Raw genomic sequence first — 25625 nt, forward strand, 5'->3', positions numbered from 1 at the left:
ACATGGATCTTGAGCAAATGACTAAGGAACTGACCATGACAATGATCATACGCTAGAGTCAGCAGGTTAATTCTCAAGTGGAATTTTAATAATGATTTCACTTGGGAAAATAATGAGTAAGACTTACAAGAAAGAGCCTATTAGACCAAAATACGTTTTTTGAAGTTTATATTATAGAAGTCTGATGAACAATTACTGGTTTCTAGGAGATCAAAAAAAGTAAAGTATAGGAGATAGTTGGCTTCTAATATAATGGAGTTCAAATTTATCTTTTGATCTTCCTCCTTTTAATTAAGAGGACCGTTAAAGGAGTAGAGCCTGGGTGGTTATGAGCTATCTGATAATATCTTTTAATAAAGTACAGTTCCTTTGGAATTTAAATCACTGATACTTATCACTACCATCTTTCTCCAGATGGGAAGAATAGGTAAGGACTCTAACGTTGAAAGGTTGCATTGTTCTCTGAGGAGAGCCTCAAGCCATGTGTACATGATTATAGAAACCATTATGGAAGGTTCAAAAGGAAATATTTACCTCACTGAATTAAGGATTAAGAATACTGAGATATTCTAGTAGGTTAAAAGCATTGTCAAATAGTGTTTGGGCAGGGTTTTTGGTTTTTGGGGGGTTTTTTTTGAGACAGAGTCTCACTTTGTTGCCCTGGCTAGAGTGCCATGGAGTCAGCCTAGCTCACAGCAATCTCAAACTCCTGGACTCAAGCGATCCTCCTGCCTCAGCCTCTCAAGTAGCTGGGACTACAGGCATGTGCCACCATGCCCGGCTAATTTTTTCTATATATTTTTAGTTGGCCAATTAATTTCTTTCTATTTTTAGTAGAGACGGGGTCTTACTCTTGCTCAGGCTGATTTCGAACTCCTGACCTTAAGTGACCTGCCCGCCTCGGCCTCCCAGAGTGCTAGTGGGCAGGGGTTTTGAATGAAGGTTTGCCTGTCCATGTTTAGGGCTCAGTCTGGTGAGCATTGGTGCTAAGTGGAGACCCTGAACAGTTACCAGCTCAAGGACTAATGGTTTTTCATTTTCCGAGGGTTATAAACAAAACAAAACTCAGAAGAAAATGTAACAGAGGACTATGTATGGCCTGCAAAGCCTGAACATATTTAGCTAGCCTTTTACAGAAAAATAAATTGCTGTCCCCTGAGAGAAGAACTCAGTAATTTTTTTAGGTTAACCAAATTGCTTATATTTTCAAATGTATTTGATGGCATCCTCTTACACCCCTTTAGGCCATGAATATTGTCACTTCAGTGCTGCTTCTTTATGCCAAAGAGGAAGAAGCTTTCTGGCTGCTGGTGGCTTTGTGTGAGCGCATGCTCCCGGATTACTACAACACCAGGGTTGTCGGTATGTGGGAGTGTAATTAACATTTTAACCTATATTTCATCAAGAAAATGATTTTAGAGAGATACCAGCTAGAACACTATTTCCAATTACCATAAGCCAAGAGTTTCAGACTACTCCCGTTTTTCAAAACAGAAATGAGAGGGCTTGATTAAATATAGGTTATGCACAAAGGAGCCTTATGGAGCTTAAGGAAATACACATGTATCACTGTTACAGAAATTATTTTAGGTATCATTTGATGTGGGTGTCCCTCTGTGACATGTGAGAGCTACGCCAGGTATACCAACCATCAACACTAAGACATTTGACAAAAAAAAAAATATTTTTAGTGAAGAGGATTGGAAGCAGAGGTGTTCAGAAAAGACGATCTGGAATGAAGAAAATAAAATATAGAGGTTCTTCCTAAGCTAAGTTCCTAAGGTATTTTTCAGACTGGTTTCAGTGCAAAGCAAACACCTTCTATGAACATTGAATCTCCTCAAATATCAGACATTCATCTGAGCAGGACAAGTTTTTCATTGCTAGTGCAATACAGATGTATCCTTTATGCTTCCCTCTTGTGTTCTCTCTGTATTTCTAAATATTTCCACACCAATTTGATTCATAAAAAATATTATCAAAAGATGTCAGTAAAGTGATCATGGATGTGTGTATAGCAGGAATGCTTTTAAGTTTTAAAAAACCAGTTGTAAAAAAAAATGATTTTTATGTGGGGACCATGCATCCAGAAGGGTGAATGTTTTAAAAAATAAGAGTTTTGCCATGTAAGCTGTTTAGATGTACATTTGGAGCTACAGTCATATGCTGATGTCTTGGTCAAGGACAGACCACATATACAACAGCAGCCCCATAGGAGTATAGTGCTTTATTTTTACTGTAATTTTTCTATGTTTAGATATGTTTAGAAACACAAATACTTGCCATTGTGTTACAGTTGCCTACAGCATTCAGTGCAGTAACATGCTTTACAGGTGTGTGGCCCAGAAAAATAGACTTGGTGTCTTGTAGGATTTAGCATCTAGATTCGTTTAAGGACAATCTATATGTTTACATAAGAAGGAAATCGCCTAAGGACACATTTCTCAGAATATATCCTGGTGGTTAAGTGACACATGGCTGTGCTTAGATGTGCATTTCATGCCTAACCAAACATTATGTTGTCAAAAAAATAATTTCTTTTATGTCATAAAAACTTCATAAACTGGCTTTTTCAACAATCTTAATAGTTGTCATGTTATTGCTCTTGTATGGTAGGGAAAACAGAACAGGATGACCCCAGAAAGAGAAGATGCAGCTAGAATTAATCTGGTGACTAAGCTGTTGTGACACCTTGGCCTAACAACACAGTGACAGAAGAACAGTTAGCAGAAAGAAACAGAGTTCTGTGTTAGCAGTAATTGTGAACTGGCTTACTGTAGTCAAGCCCTTTGACTGGGTTAGTTGGTAAGAAGCTGCATTTGGTTAACCTGTGCCCTTGTGTGCACACCCTGCTGCAGGTGCACTGGTGGACCAAGGTGTCTTTGAGGAGCTAGCACGAGACTACGTCCCGCAGCTGTATGACTGCATGCAGGACCTGGGCGTGATTTCCACCATCTCCCTGTCCTGGTTCCTCACACTCTTTCTCAGCGTGATGCCCTTTGAGAGTGCAGTTGTGGTTGTGGACTGTTTCTTCTATGAAGGAATCAAAGTGATATTCCAGTTGGCCCTGGCTGTGCTGGATGCCAATGTGGACAAACTGCTGAACTGCAAGGATGACGGGGAGGCCATGACCGTCTTGGGAAGGTACTGCACTGGACCTAACTTTGAAAACCATCTCTTGGTTTCTTCACTGTGCTTTCTCTCTTTCTCCTTCGTTTCATGAGCCTTAAGTGACGTGATGGTAATCACAATGTCCACTTCTCCCTATGGTGGAGGATTTATTTTCGTATACTTTTTCTTTTTCTTTTTTTTTTTTTTTTTTTTTGAGACAGAGTCTCACTCTATTGCCCTGGCTAGAGTGCCGTGGCGTCAGCCTAGCTCACAGCAACCTCAAACTCCTGGGCTCAAGCAATCCTGCTGCCTCAGCCTCCCGAGTAGCTGGGACTACAGGCATGCACCACCATGCCCGGCTAATTTTTTCTATATATATTAGTTGGCCAATTAATTTCTTTCTATTTTTAGTAGAGATGGGGTCTCACTTTTGCTCAGGCTGGTTTCAAATTCCTGACCTTGAGCAAGGATTACAGGCCTCCCAGAGTGCTAGGATTGCAGGCGTGAGCAACCGCATCCGGCCTATTTTCATATACTTTTTCTTTAGAAGTTAAGGAAATTTCTTTTCTTTTTTTTTTTTTAGAGAAAACTCTAATCCTTTGTTTTAAAATGCAGAGATTGCAGAAAATGAGTGGGGAACTAGAAGGGGGAGAATTCCAAGTTAGTCTCCCATGACTTCTGATTCATTTCTTCTCTAGGTATTTAGACAGTGTGACCAATAAAGACAGCACACTGCCTCCCATTCCTCACCTCCACTCCTTGCTCAGTGACGATGTGGAACCTTACCCCGAGGTGGACATCTTCAGACTCATCAGAACTTCCTATGAGGTGGGTGTCGTTTCCTCACTGAGCGTTCACAATACTCTGAGATTGCTGTGAGGGGCTCAGCTGGACATGCATCCCACAGTCCATGGCTAACCTGTCTTAGCCTGTTTTTCTGTGCTGCTATGACAGAATTCCACAGACTGGGTAATTTATAAAGAACAGAAATTTATTTCTCTGTCCTGGAAGCTGGAAGTCCAAAATCAAGGCACTGGCAGGTTGGGGCCCCATCTCTCTGCTTCCAAGATGGCGCCTTGAATGCTGGGTCCTCCAGAAGGGAAGAACATCATGTCTTCATATGGCAGAAGAGAGAGAACCCACTGTTGAAAGAGTCCTCATGACCCAGACACCTCCCATTAGGCCCCACTCCCTACACTATTGCATTGGGAATTAAGTTTCAACATGAGTTTTTTGGGGGGGAGCAGACATTCAAAGCAGAGCTTTACCTGCTTTCTTTTACATTGTGAGAAGTACTTGCCAGAAGAAAGCAGCTTCATGCTAGCTGACAGCTTTGGTCTTCAGAGATGGACACTGAATGGAGCCTAGGTTTGAGTGGCTCGAAGACCATGATAGCAAATGGTACAACAAGCTCTGGCCATCCAGTTCTTTGCTGTGCCCACCCTGAACTCTGATCTGGGAGAAGCTGCTCAGATTCAGCTCAGTCCTTGAGGCCCCAAGAAACTGGTGTCCATAACACCTGATGATTTCTTCATTTTCTGATCCTGGGCTCTGTAAATTTTTATAGAAATGAGTATTAAGAAAGAGAAAGCATGAATATTCTGCCGAGCACACCATGCCCTTTATAAGTATCCTGCGATTGTATGACTGGTGATCATCAGTATTCCAGCTGGCAACAAACTAGATAAGAGAGAAAGAGTGAGGGATGGGCAAGGTCAGAAAGTCTCTCTTAGAGTCAAAACTTTAGTGCTTTTTTTTAAAAAAAATGGTATGGATCTAAAACTCTTTTCAGAAATGTGTGTCCTCAACTCAGTGGGAGAAAGACTGATGATTTTTTTACAATTTTCATTGCGACTCCCTATGTGTTGAAAGCAAAATATTTTTAGTGATGTTTTAGAATCATAAATGTAATGCATGATTATTATAGAAATTGTAGAAAATATGAAGAAAAAAAACTATGAGCATTTCACCATATTTCCTTCAAGTATATTTTTATATTTCAATATATCCTTAAAAAAATAAGGTCCTGCTAAATACTGCTTTGTCACATTCTATTAACATTATTCACCTGATATATATCATGAGCATTCTCTTTTGTTTTAAATATTGTTTAAAGGCATAATTTTAATAAATTCTTCATAGTTTGCTTCAGTGACGTAACAAAATTAACTGGTCCCCTTTTGTTGGACATTTACTTTGGTTCCTTCCAAATTCTCAGTATTATATGGCATTCTGTGATAAATCTATACCCAAAGTCATATCTCTGGTTATTTTCTTAGAATCCTAGAAATGAATTTACAGCAATAGATCAAAAAATATGAATGATTTCTGAGCTCCTGGCACATATTGTCCAGTTTCCATTAAGATTGTCCCAATTTATAATTCCACTATTAGAGATTAAGAATGGCTAATTGGGCTGGATGTGGTGGCTCACACCTGAAATCCTAGCACTCTGAAAGGCCAAGGAGGGAGGATTGATTGAGGTCAGGAGTTCGAGACCTTCTCTCTACTAAAAACAGAAAAAATTAGCTGGGTGTGGTGGCACACACCTGTAGTCTTAGCAGCTTGGGAGGCTGAGGCAGGAGGATTGCTTGAGCCCAGGAGTTTGAACTTGCAGTGAGCTATGATGATGCCATTGCACTCTAGCCTGGGCAACAGAGTGAGACTCTGTCTCAAAAAAAAAAAGAATGGCTGTTTTACTTCACCCTCTCTAAAACTGGTTACTATCTTCATGCATTTTTAAAAAAATCATTGCCTTAGGACTTTTGGATCATATTCTGTCAGAAATGTTGAGTGATTTATTCTTTGAGGAAAGGAGCCTATACAATTGTGGACAATAGTTATTATACCTATGGGTTGTTTTTTTTAAAGACATCCTTTATTGGTAAGAGAACTCTAGACCAAGGTAATAAAGCTGTGTATGTGGAAACTCAGCTTTATTCTGGAAAGCAGATAAGCTAACATCATGCTGAGGTCAGCACTCTGCTCATTTTTAATGGGAAAGAGAAGAGGTTGAGACATGACCAAGCGCTGGTTTCCACTTACATCCTGTCTGGCTGAGCCCTAATGGTGGCCCGTGAGCTGCCAAACACCATATCAAAGGACACAGCAGTGGCTTCCTTCCTTTGCCTGGGAAGACAACTCCTTTTATTTTTATTAATGTCTGCATTACCTGGCCTTTCAGTGCATGATAACTGGTTTTTTGTTTTCTCTCATGTGCTTAAGTGTCACTGCTCTGCTCATGTTTCCAGTGGCTCTCTGATGCCCTATAGATCAACTTAAAGAAAACACCACACACTCTCGCTGATCTTTCTTCCCTCTCCTATCCATAGATTGGTGGTTCTCAATCCTGTCTGTGCATTAAACCACTTAAAAAAAATATTTTTTAAAGCCAGGCCTTTAAAAATATAAATCCCCAGGCTGCATTGCAGACCAATTAAATCTGAATCCCTGGCATGAAGCCCAAGAGTAAGTACTTTTTTTTTTAAAGTTCCCCAGGCTATTCCAAATGCCAGGTAAGGGCTGAGATTCACTGCTCAATGCAGAATGGGGTTAATAAATAGCTGAGGCGGATTAGAACCTGGTTTGGGCTAAGTCTCGACATCTGAATGTTCCGAGGAAGACAACACATTTCTTTTTGTTCTTCAGGATAATTAGCCATAGAAATTAAAAAGTGGGAAAGAAAGACTGAAAGCACTTTCATCTTTTGAGGTTTGGTCAAAGGCTGTACAGGTTGCTGGAGGTTGGTCTGATATTGATCAGATTGAGCCTGGTGAGTAGAGACAATAACTTCACTTCGTAAATGCCTGGCAGGGAAGATCTCGCTTGTTGTAAGTTCTCCTAAGCACCTAATGCAAGGAATTGTTTAGATGGTTTGAAACTCCAGTTTTCTTCTGTGGGGGTCATGTGTATGAGACTCTGCACTTTTGGCAGAATTATACAGAAGTAGAAGACAAAGTCCCAGTGTTAAAGTTTGACTTATGGACTGAGATGCTCCTCTCTGCATTACCAGTGGAAGACCAACTGGTCAGATTCAAGGGTGTCAGTGTGCTCTTTTCTTCTGGTTATGAGAAAGGAATGCCTGGATCAAAACTCAATTCCAGGATTAGTCCTTTCAATACAGGGAGAAAGCACAAGGTACTAGAAAGGTATAATCTTTGGCTGTAGGCCCCAACTTGGGGGATATAGTTCAGAGTCCACCACACAGACCAGTCTGCAAGAGGAATTTATAGGAACTGGTGTTCTCCATCAGCATCAGAGTTTTGGTTGCACCATATCTTTCCCTACACTTGACATTGTCTGTCACCTTTTCCTTTCAGGAGTCCTCAACCTATGGTGAATTGTATAACTATATCATTATATATTACAATGTGATGATAATAGAAATAAAGTGCACAATAAATGTGATGCACTTGAATCATCCCCAAACCACCCCCCAGTCCGTGGAAAAATTGTCTTCCATGAAAATGGGTTTCTGGTGCTAAAAAAGTTGGGGACCACTGCTAAATGTATTTAACCATTGCAGTCTTTGCTTCTGTAGGTTAAAGCAAACTCATGCTTTAAGCAGAGTTTCTTTATTTTTTTTCTGCATCCCTAAGAGACATAAAACCTTACAGATTTTCTCTTTACCTTCAAATAAGAAGACTCGTTTGGCTTTTGAAATTTAGCTTACCAAAGAGTTAGGCAGTGCTGGGCGTTTGGGAGCTTGTAGAGGAGGCTAGCTCACAGTGTCTACCGTCTGCAGACGCGCACCATGAATTTCCGGACCAGATGGATGAATGCAGCTGAACTAATGACCAGGAGCACAGAATCTCAGACAAGAATGGAGGTTTCTTCCAACCTCGCGGTCTAATAGCTAGCCGTAGATTACATACTTCCTTTCTTCTTGTTAAGAGAATTCTTCCCTTGAAGCGTTTCTTTCCCACACAAATAGCCTTATTTAGCCCTTCTTCTTGGTGAAACTATTGACTTAAGGAAGACACATTTGACTTTGAAATTTAGTTCAACTGCTGAGGTGCAAAAGAATTTCCAGATATTTATTTATGGTCCCTAGATGGCTTTAAAGGAGTAAATAAAAGTATAGTCTAGGATGCCTGTCATGTGACAAGTCCTTTTTTATATGTGTCAAGAGTGCGTTTCAGCCATCCTGCAGACATGACGCTGTGTGCTGTAGTAGATTTTTTCAGAAATACCAATATTGTTCCTTTCCAGAAATTTGGAACTATCCGGGCAGATTTGATTGAACAGATGAGATTCAAACAGAGACTGAAAGTGATCCAGACACTGGAGGATACTACGAAACGCAACGTGGTAAGTCCTTTGAGAAGATGCAGGCGGCCTCCTCTCCCCTTCCCTCCTCACTCCCCTGCCTGCTCTTACGTCCCTGCTTGACAGAACCGAAGTTAGCTTAAAAGAAGCAAATTAGAGACTTTCCCAATATGACATTTTTTGAGTTTGTGAAATTCATTGTGCTGATTATTTTTATAGGTACGAACCATTGTGACAGAAACTTCCTTTACCATTGATGAGCTGGAAGAACTTTATGCTCTTTTCAAGGTGAGTTTCAAAGTAAATTCACACCAATTCAGAGTAGTAAAAGAGTTCGCTGTAATAATTCAGTTAGTTCTTGATCTTTCCGTTGAAGGGATAGCACAAATCTCCACATGCATAAATAGGAAGATAGAGCTGAGAGCACAAAACTGGAATGTTTTATTTGAAAAATAAACATATTCTTATAACTACCGTAAGTTCTTATTTTAGCTCTCTCACACTTCATCTTACATTCTAGCTGTTTCCTTGGGCCTAAGGAAATAGGTTGTTGCTTCATAATATTCATTAATACGATGGCTGAAATTCTTGTACATTGTGATTTCCTATATTAAGCTGTAAAACACCCTTACAAAGAGATCATATGTAGCTAGAATGAGAATAAAGCTGTTTAAGTGCCTAAGGAAAAGCATAATTGGTTACATTTCTGTGATTTCCATTTTATAACTCAGCCCCTATCAATCTTGATTCTTAATAAGAAAATATTATGTTATTAAATAAAGGAACATATAATTTTTTCTTCTAGAAAAAATACTTTTGTCAGAACTAACATCAACGACATCATAGGTTAAAATGCGGCAATTAACAAGAAAAACATGTAAAAGATGCCTTTTATGCAGGTACCACTTTATCACCCTGGCTAAGTACTGTCGGAACTAAATTTGGCTGTTTTGAGCATTGCAAAGATAGCACAGGAGAAAACATAAAGGACCAAACATAAAAATCAGAGTCGAACACAAACAGTTCTTAACAATCAGCATGATTGATGGTAGTGAGCATAGCTTTGCAGTGTTCTTGCTCATATTCCCACTTGCCCGTGAGCCACTAGGGGGCGCCACTGTTTATTTTTGTTTCAGTAGTGCCTGGTAAAGCGCTCCAGTGTCCTAGTGTCTCTTTCCTGGTAGATGTTCCAAACGTGTGTGTTGAATTAGTGATCAGTTCTCAATATAACACAGTCCCCGTGTTGTTCTGAAGAGGAAACAGGTGCAGAGAGGCAGAGGCGCTCCGGCTTCAACGCTGGTTGGCGTGCACTTTGCCAACAGGGGGCAAGGGCCCCGCCGCCAGCCCCCACTGACCACTTGCGGTGAAGGCTCCGTGTTGTGCCACTCATGAATGCTGCTCGTACGTGTTAAGCACCTGTAGCTAATTGCTCCGTGTAAGTCGGCTATCCCTAAGGCAGCGTCCCTCTGTTTCTTAAAGGAAAATAGTGATTCAACCGAGATCAGATTTTAAAGGGATGCTGAAGGTCTTTAAGAAGTCTTCTTCCCAGGATGGTGGGGGGTAGGGCCCGGATCGTGGGGGGGGGGGCTCTATAAACAGAAGTGGGAGAAGCAGCCAGAGGCAGCAGGACCACAGACAGGGAAGAGAAAGAGCAATGACAGTAGACAGAGGAGGCTGACTCTGGGGGACACCTTCAAATAAGAAGACTGGTTTGGCTTTTGAAATTTAGCTTAGCATTTTATTTCTTTCTTTTTTTTTTAGGAGGTGAAATAATTTTATTTCACAGTTGTCTTTTAAACCACAAAGACACTATTTTCTTCATATAAAAACATTAGTACAGATATCTATACTTTCTAGAAAATGATACATATACCCTCTGAAAGAAAAAGAAGGAGAGGGACCAGGGCTGGTTGTACGGACGTCCCAGATCCTGAGGTTGTTGAAGCCACGTCTTACCTGGGCAGTGCTCCACTCGCTGGTCTGTGCTCCCTCAGGCAGCAGGTGTGTCATTGGAACCCTGAGAGTATGCTCAAGAAAGCAAGCTCCTTTCCTACTCAAAGCCCTGCCCGAAAGGTGTGGTGACAGACACAAGTTATCCAGCCCTCTGAGCATGGAAAAAGTAACCTAAGACCCTTGCTTGGTGTCAGGGACAGGACGGAGTCTCTGGTACTGTGGAAGGCAAGATAAAATCTTCACTTATCGATTCTTTCTTGAGTCTCTGGAATACTTTAATTGGCTTTAATTTATTTTCACAAACATTTATTGAGCCATTGCCATGTGTCAAGCTTTTTAGTCCTTTAAAAAGCCAATTTCTTGCTGCTTTCCTAAAGATACAAAGAAATGATGCAGTCCCTCTCCCAAGTAGCTTTCTACATGGGTTTTGGGGGAAACTTGGCAGGGGGTGGGGATTAAAGAATGCCTGAGTCTAAGTTGGTGGAAAATGTAGTTCAGGGCCCTTTTGTCCTAGTTTCTTTCGAACTCCTTTTTAATTAGTCCTTCTGTTTCAGTCTCTGGGCCCCTAGCCCCCAAATGATGGTCTGTGGGGTCTCATCGAGGAACAAGGGAGATGATCTGAAGGGCTCGTGTTCTGCTGGCAGTTGCGAGCTCCATGAAAGTGCCTGCACCCATGTTCGGGCCTCGTTCAGAGCAACTTGGGTGCTTAGGGGGAAACCCTTGGGTAACCTTTATCACCTAAAACAGCTGAGGTATAGGGGGCCCCTTCCAGGGATGTATCACCAAGCACTGTCCTGCCTACAGTGGGTTATTGGGCTCCACTCATGCTAATTCAGAGAACAGCTCAGTCCAGGAGGCCACTCTGACCTCAGCATCCTCCTCCTTCCCTCTGACATCTCCCTGCCTCCGCCCTGCAGCCAGGAATGCAGTCCCAAGGCCCTGCCAGACTTCTCATTTAGTTTATTCACTACCATTACCAGTAAATATTAATAATTGCAATCGGAACATTGATCTTCTTAGCTCCTTTTTTAGTGAGAGCAGAATGGAAGTACTATATACTCACAATGGACTCCTCTCTTTTTCAGAAAATCAGAAAGATTTTCAAAAGTGCTTTTTTCTATTATAATATTTATACATGCTTATAGTGAAATACTCAGACAATGCAGTAGGGAGTAAAGTAAAAAGAAATCCTCTTCAACATGCTCCTCTTGTCTCCCTGCCCGACACCCATAACTGACTATAAAAGCCTGTGTGTGGGTGAGGGTGTTCTTCCGGGCCTTTCCAGTACATGATTTCTATCTGTGGTCTTCCTCAAATGCGTGTGTATTTCTACCAAAGTAAGTGTGACCTCATGAATAAAGAAGCTGCCTCGCTTCTAAGGACAGAAACAGGAAGCCATTTGCTTTATCCCGATCTCTCATCTGCTCACCTTAGTGGTTCCTGTACTAATAATTTTTCTAGAGCTATTTGCAGGTGTGTGAAATAGGATGACCACATCCCTATACACTGAATACTGTATGACTATAATATTTATGTGATTTGGGTGACCAGGAAAGCAGGGGGTCATGTAAAATCCATGGGACATTAAAGCATGACTTAGGAAGCCCCAAATCTCATCACGATTCTGCTTTAACTAACTGGCTGGTTGACCTTGTGTGAGCCACACCACGTGGGGTTCTACTATCCTCACCTAGAAAACAAGGGGGTCACATTGTCTAAACTCCAGATTGTTTTCAGTTTAGCATTTTATTTATTTCTTTTTTTTTTTAGGAGGTGAAATAATTTTATTTCACAGTTGTCTTTTAAACCACAAAGACACTATTTTCTTCATATAAAAACATTAGTACAGATACCTATACTTTCTAGAAAATGATACATATACCCTCTGAAAGAAAAATGAACCCCATTATGTGGCATCAGTGAGGCTGCTTGGAAACAACTCACATTGGGACTGATTCCTAAAACATACCATTCCACTACTCTGCAACTTTTAGTTCAAAGTATAGATTACTGTCATCAGTATGTGTTCCTGCATTCTTACATATTTGATAATGCACATATAGAATGGTTTATCACTTAATGTTCCATTGGTTCATCAGCCTTTTCTGCAGGTTCATCAGCAGGTTGAGCAGGCTGTGCCTTTCCCTGTGGTCTTTCTTCTAGACCTTCCAGGAATGGAGATACATCATCATCATAGATTGTAAACTCCAAGTCTTTACCAACAATTCCACTGGGAACATTCTTTGTAGTTGGGTTCTGCTCTGCAGGAAGTGTCTCTCTTAGGGCACGCAGACCATGTTTAACCAGTTCATTTAAATTGCACTCCATAAATTCAGACATATGTCTCTCCAAGTAAGTACGAGCTGATTGGGAACGGGCTCCAATGGACATAGCTCGGCAGTCGAAATAGTTGGCAGATGGACAGGTTTGGAAAATGTGAGGGCCCATATCATAACCAGCAATAAGCAGCCCAACACCATACAGTCTCCGGCCATGCCGTTGTGTTGGTATCTGGGTCTTGCTTCCGATTAGAGAGACAAGACGAGACACAGGAGGTGGTCTGTCAAATACAAATCTGGAATCCAAGCACTCCTGGCGCATAATATTGCACAACAGTCTAGCATCAGCAGTAAGCCCCGCAGTTGAGATACCAATGTGGTTGTCAACATGGAGAATTTTTTTCTGATGAGCTGCAAGCTCTGACTGTGCCCTTTTCAAAGCTACCAACACTGCATGGGTTTTTGACTTCAGACCAACTGTGGCTGAACCTTGTTTAACAGCTTCCGTGGCATATTCAATGTGATGAATCCTGCTCCAAACAGTAACTTCATTGTCATACTGCTTGCAAAACATGGTTCCTGCGAGGGCCTGGCTGCACCCTCCTGCAAAGCTACGAATCCGATTTATTTCCTTTAAGTTAAAAAAAAAACTCTTTCTCTTTATGGGAATTATTTTGAAACCTGAGTGTGTATGTCATGTGCACATCCAATAATTGAGCCTCACTTTCCCGCCAGGGCTAAGCCGCAGGAGCGCTGGCGTGGGGTCAGTGGAGGGCGGGTCTAGTGGGGTTGCAGAACGAGGACACTGAGGACCCTGAGGCTGGAGCCCTGCCCCAGGGGATGCACACAGGTTGGCCCTACACCTGAGGGCCGGCCTTTTGTCCCTGCGAAAACAAGAGTTCCTAGCGATCATCCTGTTCTTCCCTTTTCAGGCAGAACATCTCACCAGCTGCTACTGGGGTGGGAGCAGCAACGCGCTGGACAGGCACGACCCCAGCCTGCCCTACCTGGAACAGTATCGCATCGACTTCGATCAGTTCAAGGGGATGTTTGCTCTTCTCTTTCCCTGGGCGTGCGGAGCTCACTCTGACATTCTCGCCTCCCGCTTGTTCCAGCTATTAGATGAAAATGGAGACTCTCTGATTAACTTCCGGGAGTTTGTCTCTGGGCTGAGTAAGGACGTGATATTATTGCACGAACGGGACGGGATGGTGGGGCAGTGACCCCAGGGTTCCCCGGTGCTGCCCTCAGGGGCGCAGCCTGCACCGCCTCGGGGGTTGGGTTTAGGAGGCAGAGAAGCACATGTGAAAGCTTGCAAACCGAGTATAAAATTAATTCTTAATTAATGAATATATTGCACGGAGAAATCGTTGCCTTCTACATCAGCCAGCCATCAACATTAGTTAAAAACACATTATTAGGCCGGGCGCGGTGGCTCACGCCTGTAATCCTAGCACTCTGGGAGGCCGAGGCGGGCGGATTGCTCGAGGTTGGGAGTTCGAAACCATCCTGAGCGAGACCCCGTCTCTACTAAAAATAGAAAGAAATTAATTGACCAACTAAAAATATATATACAAAAAACTAGCCAGGCATGGTGGCACATGCCTGTAGTCCCAGCTACTTGGGAGGCTGAGGCAGGAGGATCGTTTGAGCCCAGGAGTTTGAGGTTGCTGTGAGCTAGGCTGACGCCACGGCACTCACTCTAGCCTGGGCAACAAAAGTGAGACTCTGTCTCAAAAAAAAAAAAAAAAACAAACAAAAAAAAAACACATTATTAGAGAATTTACAAGACAATAAAATGCCAACATAAACACTGAAACCACAGACCAGGACAGCTTTATGACAGAAAAAGAAACATTTGGGTGGTGGATTGCTTTTCTATGACAAAAAATTATGGATAATATATAATTAAATATACAATTTTAATATATATAATTTCATCATATTTCATTAAAACATTTCATATTGTTAAGGGCTGAAAAACCACAACAGCTCTGCAGAATCGATGAAAGTCTTTTTTTTTTTTTGAGACAGAGTCTCTCTCTCTCTGTTGCCCAGACTAGAGCGCCGTGGCATCAGCCTAGCTCACAGTAGCCTCAAACTCCTGGGCTCAAGTGATCCTCCAGCCTCAGCCTCCCGAGTAGCTGGGACTACAGGCATGTGCCACCATGCCCGGCTAATTTTTTCTATATATTTTTAGTTGTCCAACTAATTTCTTTCTATTTTTAGTAGAGATGGGGGTCTTGCTCTTGCTCAGGCTGGTCTCGAACCCCTGACCTTGAGCAATCCTACGGCCTGGGCCTCCCAGAGTGCTAGGATTACAGGCATGAACTACTTGCACCTGGCCTTGATGGAAGTCTTTTCTCTCCCTTTTGTCGGGAGGAAGCACCGTGGGCATGAGCTCCATGCCTCCCCAGCAGCACGCAGGCGGCTGCCTTCTTGCCTCACTGCCTGACTTTCTTACTGCCCTATATAATACTGCCCTTCTGGACTTTGTTCCATATATAACTGCACAAAAAAAGCTCCATGGTAGTAGAGCTTGGCCCACCTGGTGTGAGGTTGTAGATGTAGCAGGCATTATGTCAGAGTGAGGTAGGAAGGAATTTTCTTTAAAATTCTAATTATAACCTTGGGCCATAAACTCAAAGAGATATAAGTAGAACTACCATTTGATCCAGCAATCCCATTACTGGGCATCTACCCAAAAGAACAAAAAACATTCTGTAAAAAAGACATCTGCACTAGAAAATTCATAGCAGCACAATTCACAATCGCAAAGATTGTTGGAAACAACCCAATAGGTGGGTATTCACACACCTAATGGGTGCAGTGCGCACTGCCTGGGGGATGGACACACTTGAAACTCTGACTTGGATGGGGCAAAGGCAATATACGTAACCTGAACATTTGTACCCCTGTAATATGCTGAAATTTAAAATTTTTTTAAAAAATGGAAAGGTAAAAAGGTCAGGCATAGACCCAACAGTATTTCCAAAGAGCACCCTTAATCTGTAAGAACAATGTCTGGAAGACATAAAGCCCTGAGAAAGGTGATATTTTTTTAGACAGGGAAGGGATGCAGGTGAGGTCGTTTTAGGTTAAAAAAAATTGTATAAAACTCTTGGCTATATGCTTAAAAGGGAGAACCTGGAGGGACTCACCTTTATTGAGTGCAGGTGCTGTTCTAATGCTTTAGAACTTGTACTATATTAATCCAAATGACAGCTCTTCGAAGCAAGAATAATAATGATAACTACCATTTATGCAGCATTTACTCTGTGCCAGGCACTGCCCTAATGCATTTAATTTGCCCAAGGGCACACCACTACAAAGTTTTTGTTTGAATCCAGATACCCTGGAGACACAATTTGTCTGTTACTATTTTGCTTTATTACCTGCCTGCTTGCTACTAGTATCCCCATTTTCAGCTAAAGAAATGGAAGCTCAGGAAAGTTAAGTAACTTGCTGGAACATTCATTTTTAGCCAGTCAATAAATACCTGTTGTTGAATTGAACGGAGAGGCACAGTTAGTACATGCTGGGCCCAGGATTCAAACAAGGGACGTCTGTGTTGAAAGCTTATCCTTTTCTCACTATTCAATGCTGAGGATAGCAAAAGGGGATTTTTTTTTTTTTTTTTTAGGAGGAAGGAGGCAGTATTCATTTTTAACTACACAGGTAATACATAAGTACATTCTCATTTTTTTTAAAGTGAAACAAAACAGACAAGGGTAAAGATCCCTTTGACTTTTTCCTAATCTTTTCTGCTTCCGAGATAACTACTGATTATTGTATTGATGTTTATCAAAAAGGGAATTTTTTAAAAAACTATCTTTGGACTGGAATGAGGAGGAGGAGGAAAAAGAGACAGCTTCTGCATGTAGAAAGTGACAGAAATAAACATACATATTTCACTTACTTAAATTCAGTCAACTCCGGTAGGGGGAATACGCTTCAGGATCTTCAAGAAGGGAAAGAGGCTTGAAGTCCAGGATAGAGTGAACGTTGGAAAAGAATGCTTGGACTTCTTAAAATGCAGTTGAGTTCCTGAGCAAAGTAAACTACATCCCAGATGACTGGGAGGACTCTCAGATGTGATTACAGATCTGTTGTCAGTTATGTTGGTAAATTACAGTTACAGAGACAGGCAAGTAGAGCAGAAATTAGACATTCTGTCTGAGTTTAAAGAAATTAAAAAATGAATTCTGAAAAGGATGTATCAGTAATTTTAGTGTCATTCCCTTGAAAGATCCTTCTAGAAATTACTGAATAGTCTATGTGGAACTGGAAATGAAGGATTATTGTCAGAAACTGTAAATTAGCTCTATCTCCTTTTCCAGTAGCATTGCTGAAAGGTAGAGTCTCTAAACATGGTAGTGAGTCATGAAGCATCCAGGTACTGGATAAATTATTCATTATAAATGGGAAAAGTAGAAGTATATAGAAGTTGGTGATTGTGTAACTTGCTGAACACTACACTCCAGGTGTGATGGTTAATAAGTTAATTTCAACTGAAAGAAAGTTCACTAGTACCTTGGGCCCAGTATTTAACCTTTTTGTGATTGTAGCCTTATTTGCCAAATAGATAAATGAAACAATTCAAGTAAAATTCCTAGAAGAGTGTCTGGCTCAAAAAGTGTTGGTTTTTATGTCACTGTGATTACTGTTCATCCCCCTCTACTGGACTCAGCCAGCAATTGACCCATGAAGGTAGAGAAGGCACACTTACCAAACAAAACAGGTAGGCTACATGAAGATGGGGGAGATAGCCCGTATGTTAGGTGACAAAACAAGATTTAAAAAATTATGATAGATGGAAATAATTGGCCAAAAAAAATTGATAGGGATAAATCCAAAGCCCTAAATTTAAAGAAATAATTGTTGAAGCAGTAGCCAAGATGTCTGCATATAGTATCATAGTGGTTTCAAGTATGGGATCTAGAGTCAGGTGGATCTAGGTTCAAATCCTGGGCCTGCCACTTACTAGTTTGTGACCTTGTGCAAATTATTTAACCTCAATAAGCTCGACTTTTCTCATCTATTAAATGGGAATAATAGCTGTGCCCATCTCACAGAATTATTGTGTGAGACATAAGTGAAATAATACAGAGATAGTAGTTGGCATAGGGCTTAACACAGAGTGAATGTTTAGTAAATGTCTGTCATTATTTTCATGGTTAGTATTATTAGACAAAGTGCAAATATCTTGGGGTTTAGTTAACTGTGTGGTCAATATAAAACCCCAGAGTAAGAGGTTAGAAAGTTGAGTGCATACTTTAGGCTACACTAATGGAAGAGTCAAGAACAGTGTCCCTGTTCCCTGCAGTGGCCAACAGGCTTCTGGAGCTCCGTCCGGAGGGATAGTGATTGAGAAATTAACACATAAGGTGGATGTGGATAAGAATAGGGAAGTGTATATGAACCATGTCATGTTAGAAAATTGAAAAATTTGCAGAGGTGAAAAATGGAAAAATAAAGTTGCCCCAAAAAGATAAGCTTGAGGAGGACAAGACAGCTATCCTTGAAATCTGAAGAATTGTATGGAAGAGGCAAGACGTCTAGTCTGTTTGGCTTTGCAGAGTAGGACAAGGGGAAGAGGAACAGTTCTAAACTCGTTTTGAGTCATGGTCTCTTTGAGATCTGGTAATGATTATGGACATTTTCTTCCCCCAAAATGACAGACACACATAAACAAAATTCTACATTTTATGGGGTTTGTGGATTTTATATATAAAGTTGAGGCTATACAAGATCATTAGACTAAAGTAAAAATTACAGAAGAACTTCCAGTATTTTGAGAATGCACCTGTGGAATGGGATGCCTCTTGTTATGATGAGTCCCTATCTTTGAGAAGGTGTAAGCAGATGCTAGATTCCTCTCTCTCATGGATGTGTGAGAGGAGAGCCCTACACTAGGTGACAGGTAGACAAGATAACCCCTAAGGTCCCTCCCAACCCAGATTCTATGATTCCTCTTCTCCTTCTGTTTCCAAATCTGATTCATCTTTAACTAGGTGCCCTGAGAATAGATATTTACAAAAAGTTTTCGGATACTAGGAATAAATACAGACTTTAAAGGAAAAAGTAACAGAATTCTTTTGATTGAAGTTATGGTCATATAATGGCAGATAGGTTAGAATAAATTAAAATGAAGAACCATTTAGGGGAACTCAAATGACTAAACAGGATTTCTAAAATGAGTAATTTGAAGTACTCTTAAACACCTTTTGAGATTATTTCTGAACTCTAATAGTTATGTAGGATGTTGTGGCCCAGTCACATAACCTTTCTCATTAAAACACCAGTTTGTTATGTGTCAGGCACTATTCTAAGTGTTTTATATGTATCAACACTTTTGGTTCTCACATTTCATGGAGTCCTGATGTAAAATCACTGGTAGAATCTTCTGTTATCAACACACCTTGCAGAGGGGAAACTGAGGTACAGACAGGTTAACTCTCTCTAGGGAGCATAGTTAAGTACAAAGGATTGGAAACCAAGCAGCCTGGTTCCAGAGCTCTTAACCCAAATATGTCCTGCCAGACCTATTGTCACACAATGTCCTGGTTCCAATTTGTAGCAGTAGACTTGCCAAGGGAACACTGGCCTGCAGGGATTACTAACTAGCACGCACCAGGCTTTTCACACTGTGCTTATATGCCTTCTAGGTGCCGCATGCCACGGGGACCTCACAGAGAAACTCAAACTCCTATACAAAATGCACGTCTTGCCTGGTAAGTGAGCTACGTAGAGCAGCACACGTATCTGTCACCATGACCTGGCTGGACATCTCTTTTTCTGGTGTAATCTGTTTGCCTCTTTTTGATATACAAAATGATTCATTGGTCACTAAGAGTGAACTGAATAATGACTATTTACCTTAAGTTCCCGAATCATCCTGTGCGTGATTCTGCGGTCATTTACCTGTCTGAAGTGTGAGCTGTGGTAAAGGAACAGAGCAGGAATCCGCAAGAGAAAGAATAAATAGCATTTGGTAACACGTGGGATACAAGAGCTGTGAGAGAGAAGATGAGTGTAGCAGACTCTGAGGGTCTGAGTCTAGGGGGAGCAGCTTCAACATTGACAGGAACAAGTGGGAAACGTGGTGAGGTTTTGAGTTCAAGTTTAAACAAGGTGGGTCCCAGCTGGGATATATCTAAGATACTAAAAAAATACACACACACACACACACACACATACAAAATATATATATATATATGTATATATGTATGTATGTGTATATGAATAGAGATTGGTGCTAAAGATAGAGATAGGGTAAAACTATAGATTTGGGAACTATCTTTATAGCTTACAATTTCCTAAAATTTGGTTCATAAAGCATTATTCCACAGGATTTGGGAAATTATTCATACACAGGAAAATGTAAAGGGACACTTTGGTGTGGGGTTGTTAAAAGGGAAGGTGGAGTTGGAAATGGAGTGACCCCCCCCAAGGTCTTAGAGACAGTAGCATTCAAGACTCCCCAGTGATGGGACCCCACCCACCTTTGTAACTTTAGCTTCTTATCCTCCCCCCACGTCATTTCCTTTAGTAATTCCGCATATTTTCATTGAGTCATGGCCTTGTCAATATGAGAATTCTGTGTCCTCCTCTCCCTAGAACCATCCTCTGATCAAGATGAGCCAGATTCTGCTTTTGAAGCAACTCAGTACTTCTTTGAAGATATCACCCCAGAATGTACACATGGTAAGTGACCTTTCTCACCAAGGGTACTATGCTTATTTTCTGCAGAGCCCTCTGTAATGGGAAAAGACTTGGCTCCAAAGCTAGTCAATCAAAGACGTATATGAATCTGGTTGCCTAATATGCTACTTTCAAGTTTTTGAGATCAGGCTACTATTGGGGAAGCAGGTACTTCAGCCCACTAAAGGGACCATCTCCACTGTTTCCCAGGGGGTTAGAAAAAGCATATGGTTTAGAGCCATAACCTTTGTTTTCCTCTCCCTGTTAGGGTCAGGCTGGTTAAGAGGATCCTGTCTTTATGCAGCTGTCTAGAATTGAAACTGGCATTTATATAAAAAAGCATTCTCTTACCTCTGTGTTTGTGGTACAACAGGGGTTGGGCCACAAACTATGGCCCATGGGCCACATTTGGTCCACCACCTATTTTGTATAGCCTGTGAACCAAGGATGGTTTTTACATTTTTAAATGGTTTTTACAATCAAAATTAAAGTAATATTTCTTGCTATGTGAAAAGTACATAAAATCGCAACTTTAGTGTCTATAAATAAAGTTTTGTTGGATCACAGACAAGTTCATTCACTTATATATCGCTATGGCTGCTTTCATTTTGCAATGGCAAAATTAAACGGTTAAGGCAGAGACCATATGGCCTGCAAAGCCTAAAATAGTCACTATCTGGCCCTTTGCAGAAGAATTTTGCTGACACCTGCTCTATGTGGATAGGTCTACAAAACATGATCCAACTCATATATATCTCCAAATACACACACACACACACACACACACACACACACACACACACACACATTATATGTATAAAGTCATGTACTGTTTTGTCATGTATGAATCTAAGCAGTGTCTCTTTGCTTTGTACTAGAGTAAGCTACTTACCTTGTAATTCATTAGTAAGGCACCTTTATCAGTTCACATAAGTCTGAAAGTAAATGTAGGTTGCTCCTGGATTCTTTTGCCTCTTAAATAATTTTGCCATCCACAAATTAGTGCAGCTTAGACCTAGTTTTAAACTGTGAGCACCTAGTGACTGAGTAGAGAGAAGTGAGCCAGGCTCAGTTTTACCATGATTGGCAATACGATCTGAGAGTAAGAGCTTTAGATAGTATGCCAGCTCTGTATATTGTTATGTAGGTGAGTGTAAGCTGGTCTTGAACTCCTGCGCACAAGTGATCTTTCTGCCTAGGCCTCCCAAAGTGCTTGGATTACACCTTTAATTTGTAATTGTACACTGAACCCCAGCTGTGAGAAAGAATTCTGGAAGAATCCTTCACATAGAAATAGGGGTGTCAGATAAAAGAAGGGACATCCATTAAAATTTGAATTTCAAATAAAAAAATAATTTGCTCAGTATATCCCATGCAACATTAGGGACACAGTTATGCCAAAAAAATTGTTTGTTGTTTATCTTATCTGGATTCAAATGTAACTGGGTGTACGGGTGTTTTGTTTTACTTGGAGGGGTTCTATTTTCTACTACAAATGCTAACTGCATGGTCATATTGTATAACATCTTGCTTTTTTCTTGTGAATGTTTCTTGGTAGTTGTTGGATTGGATAGCAGAAGCAAACAGAGTGCAGATGATGGCTTTGTGACAGTGAGCCTAAAGCCAGACAAAGGTACAGCCACTCTCTCCTGTATGTTTACCTTCTTGCTGGTGAACACTTGTATCTTAGTTTGTGAACATTTCTTTCTTAACATTTGTGTTGTAGGGAAGAGGCCAAATTCTCAAGAAAATCGTAATTATCTGAGACTCTGGACTCCAGAAAATAAATCTAAGTCAAAGAATGCAAAGGATTTACCCAAACTGAATCAGGTATGTGCTCAACAGTTCATCTATTTCAAGCCTTGATGCTCTTTTTTTCCAGTAAGAGATAAACGTAAAATATGTACCTCTCAAAGATAATGGTATCTTGAGGGCACTTAATTAGTATGCATTTGGCTCTATTGTGTGCATGTTTTTATGCATCAAAAATATGCTCAATTGAGAGAAAATGACCTCTGCAGAAAAAATGTGAACCACATTTTTTGAGAGTGCATGCATCTTCTTCCAATCATTAAAGTTACCCTCAAATACTCAAAGACAAGCCTATTGTGTTTTCAAACTACTATGCTCAGCTATAAAGATGCCTCACACATGTTTTCCCTAAAAAACTGAAGTATAATCAAGGAGAAAAAAGCAATATAAATGATTATAACACAGGATGAAAATGCTGAGTTTCATAACAGAAGAACAGAGACACCTGGGTAGGGGCTGAAGGCATTACTTCTGTCCAGGGATATAATGGGAGATGGGGTTGGAGCTAACCTTGGAAAAATTTAGATCCATCCTAAAGTGTGCAGACATGAAAAGAGATGAGTCTGGGATTTCCTTAAGATACTTCAAGAAGGAAAAGGAGAATAAGAAAAAAAAAAAAAAAGAGTTAGTGAACCAAAGACATACCACATAGTACCACATAGTCATTCTTGACCCTAAGTGATGTACATGAAGGTTTTATGTTTTTCATCTTTCCTACTTTTCATGGATGTTCGAAATTTTTAAAATTAAAAAAAATCGGAAACATCAGGAAAGAGACTTTAAACAGCACATCCATCCAGCCTACACACAGAACTTTCCAGAGATCTCTAGGAGTCATTGTTTAAACGGCTTTTCAGTCCACCTCTGTCCTGTCTCTCTGTCCCCCAGATTTCACATTCTTTGCGTTTTTCCAAATCACTTTTTTAGGGTCAGTTCATCGAGCTGTGCAAGACAATGTACAACATGTTCAGCGAGGACCCGCACGAGCAGGAGCTGTACCACGCCACGGCAGCGGTGACCAGCCTCCTGCTGGAGATCGGCGAAGTGGGCAAGCTCTTTGTCGCCCAGCCTGCAAAGGAGGGCGGGGGCGGCGGCGGCGGCAGCGCGCCGTCCTGCCACCAGGGCCTCCAAGGCATGCTGTTCCCCAAGAAGGGGCCGGGCCCGGCCTACGCGGTGGAGTCCGTGGAGCCCCTCCCGGCCAGCCTGGCCGCCGACGGCGAGGAACACTCCCTGGGGGGACAGATGGAGGACATTAAGCTGGAGGACTCCTCGCCGCGCGACAACGGGGCCTGCTCCTCCATGCTGATCTCCGACGACGACACCAAGGACGACAGCTCCATGTCCTCGTACTCGGTGCTGAGCGCCGGCTCCCACGAGGAGGACAAGCTGCACTGCGAAGACATTGGGGACGACACGGTCCTGGTGCGCAGCGGCCAGGGCACGGCGGCGCTGCCCCGGAGCACCAGCCTGGACCAGGACTGGGCCATCACCTTCGAGCAGTTCCTGGCCTCCCTCTTGACTGAGCCTGCCCTCGTGAAGTACTTTGACAAGCCCGTGTGCATGATGGCCAGGATCACCAGTGCAAAAAACATCCGGATGATGGGCAAGCCCCTCACCTCGGCCAGTGACTACGAAATCTCCGCCCTGTCCGGCTGACGCCTTCCCTGGGGTGGGGAGGGGCGGGAGGGGGAGGGGCTTTTTTTATGTTCTTCTGTGCTGGGATTTCTTTCTTTCTTTTAAATTAAATATTTATTAGTACCTGGCTTGAAGCCTAGTGTTTTCATAACGTAATACAATGAAAACTGTTGGAGAAATATTTAAACACCTCCATGTAGGTACAGTTACACTCTTGTTTGGGGGGGGGAGAGGGATTTACCAGAATACAGTTTATTCAGTGAATTATTTAAAAAAAAAATGATGACTCTGTCAGTGATATGTGTGTACTATAACTTATTAATCTTGCTGTTGAGCTGTATACATGGTTTAAAAAATAGTGCTGTTAAATGCTAAATAAGGGAGCAGTCATTTGTGTATTCAGGCTTTTTAAATAAAATTCGAGCTGTAAGGAAAACGAAGTACCACTGTTGTTAAATGGAAAGGCATTGTCGGCTTGGGTAAATCCTGTACCACTTTAGGAAGTATTAGGAATATTTTTAAAATTTGAAATATATTTCATAAAAGTCTCTATTCAAAAATCGTTATTAAACAGATGTTCTCCTTCAAAGGGAAAACATTTGGGGTTCTAAACAATTATGAAAGCATAAGTGTTTTTTTTTTACATGATACCAGAATAACACTTGTATTGGATCAATTTGGACAGATACCAGACCAATTTTGCACTAAAAACCTGTTCTGATTATGTATGTCAGCTGATCGGAATTCACTGAAAAGTAACAGTGTTTTGTTACAGAGGATCTGAGAGTGGCAGCAGAGATGGAAGGCTCAGGATAGCTTTTAGGTTGTGTTTATTTTAAAGAGTAAAAGTACTGATGCTTCTGATACTCAATGTTCAGCTTCTTGTTAGTGCAAATAAAGCAAAAAATTAAACAATGAACTTTACCATTTCTGTATTCTCCATAGACTCAAATTTATACCACATATCGCATATGACTTTCTTTCCATTAAATCAATGTAGAGATAATGTAAACTGAAAAAAAATCTGCAAGATAATGTAACTGAATGTTTTAAAACAGAACTTGTCACTTTATATAAAAGAATAGTATGCTCTATCTTTTCCTGAATGGATGTGGAAATGAAAACTAGCACACCTGCACTTTGAATTCTTGCTTCTTTTTTATTACTGTTATGCTTTTGTTTTTTACAGACGTTGGAAAGTTTTTTCTTCTGATCGTTGAATTCACAATCATGGTCACATTTCCTTTGCTTATTCAGAATATTCCTTTCAACACATTCCTTTATTTTATTATACATTGTGTCCTTATTTTAGCTGTTGCTGCTGTTGTTTTCTGTTTTGTTTACAGAATGATTTTTAAACTGTCAAATGAAGTAGTGTTAACCTCAAATAGGATAAATGTGAACAAATAAAATACATCAGATACTCGGATATGTCTTTTTTCCATCTTTGTGCTTGAGTTCCTGCCAAACCAATACCATTATTTCTTTGACCACTTTACAGGGGAAATTGTATCAGGCAACCATTTTGACTACATAAATAAATTTTATAGGCAAATATTTTGAGATAAGAAATAACAATTTGTAGCCTGTCAATGAGTGTTAAAATAAGGAAGAGAATTGTTATCAGTTATCTAATTTACAATACTATCATACATAAGTAATAACAGGTGAAAACTCCTCTGTTTAGTCCTTATTAGTACACATTGGTATGTGTTTAATCAAGTAAATGGTCATTTATTTGATTTGACTCTAAAATTGCTCTACATTATTCCATGTATTTCTATCCTTAAGGTCTTAAATATGCTCGAACAGAGTCACTGAACAGCAAGTCACTCTGAAAGCCTATGTCACTATTGATGCTGA

The 25625-nt window shown here is 40.9% G+C and overlaps 1 protein-coding gene and 1 pseudogene across 2 annotated transcripts in view; one reads left to right on the forward strand and one right to left on the reverse strand.

Moving 5' to 3' along the window:
• The window catches only part of TBC1D9 (TBC1 domain family member 9), a 112092-nt gene extending 86909 nt beyond the window's left edge, over positions 1-25183 (forward strand). The window contains exons 11-21 of one of the 2 annotated variants that reach the window (XM_012783831.3): positions 1245-1362; positions 2859-3144; positions 3810-3939; positions 8323-8421; positions 8599-8667; positions 13544-13784; positions 19280-19345; positions 20232-20318; positions 21874-21948; positions 22042-22145; positions 23055-25183. In XM_012783831.3, coding sequence (XP_012639285.3) covers positions 1245-1362; positions 2859-3144; positions 3810-3939; positions 8323-8421; positions 8599-8667; positions 13544-13784; positions 19280-19345; positions 20232-20318; positions 21874-21948; positions 22042-22145; positions 23055-23783 — 2004 coding nt within the window. In that variant the 3' untranslated portion in view covers positions 23784-25183. The remainder of the gene's footprint in view (positions 1-1244; positions 1363-2858; positions 3145-3809; positions 3940-8322; positions 8422-8598; positions 8668-13543; positions 13785-19279; positions 19346-20231; positions 20319-21873; positions 21949-22041; positions 22146-23054) is intronic. The other variant, XM_020280191.2, reaches the window with a different exon arrangement.
• LOC105881874 (proteasome subunit alpha type-1 pseudogene) lies at positions 12332-13185 on the reverse strand (annotated as a pseudogene).
• Positions 25184-25625: the final 442 nt, after the last annotated feature.

Source organism: Microcebus murinus, chromosome 15 (assembly GCF_040939455.1).
Source record: "Microcebus murinus isolate Inina chromosome 15, M.murinus_Inina_mat1.0, whole genome shotgun sequence".
Lineage (NCBI taxonomy): Eukaryota > Metazoa > Chordata > Mammalia > Primates > Cheirogaleidae > Microcebus > Microcebus murinus.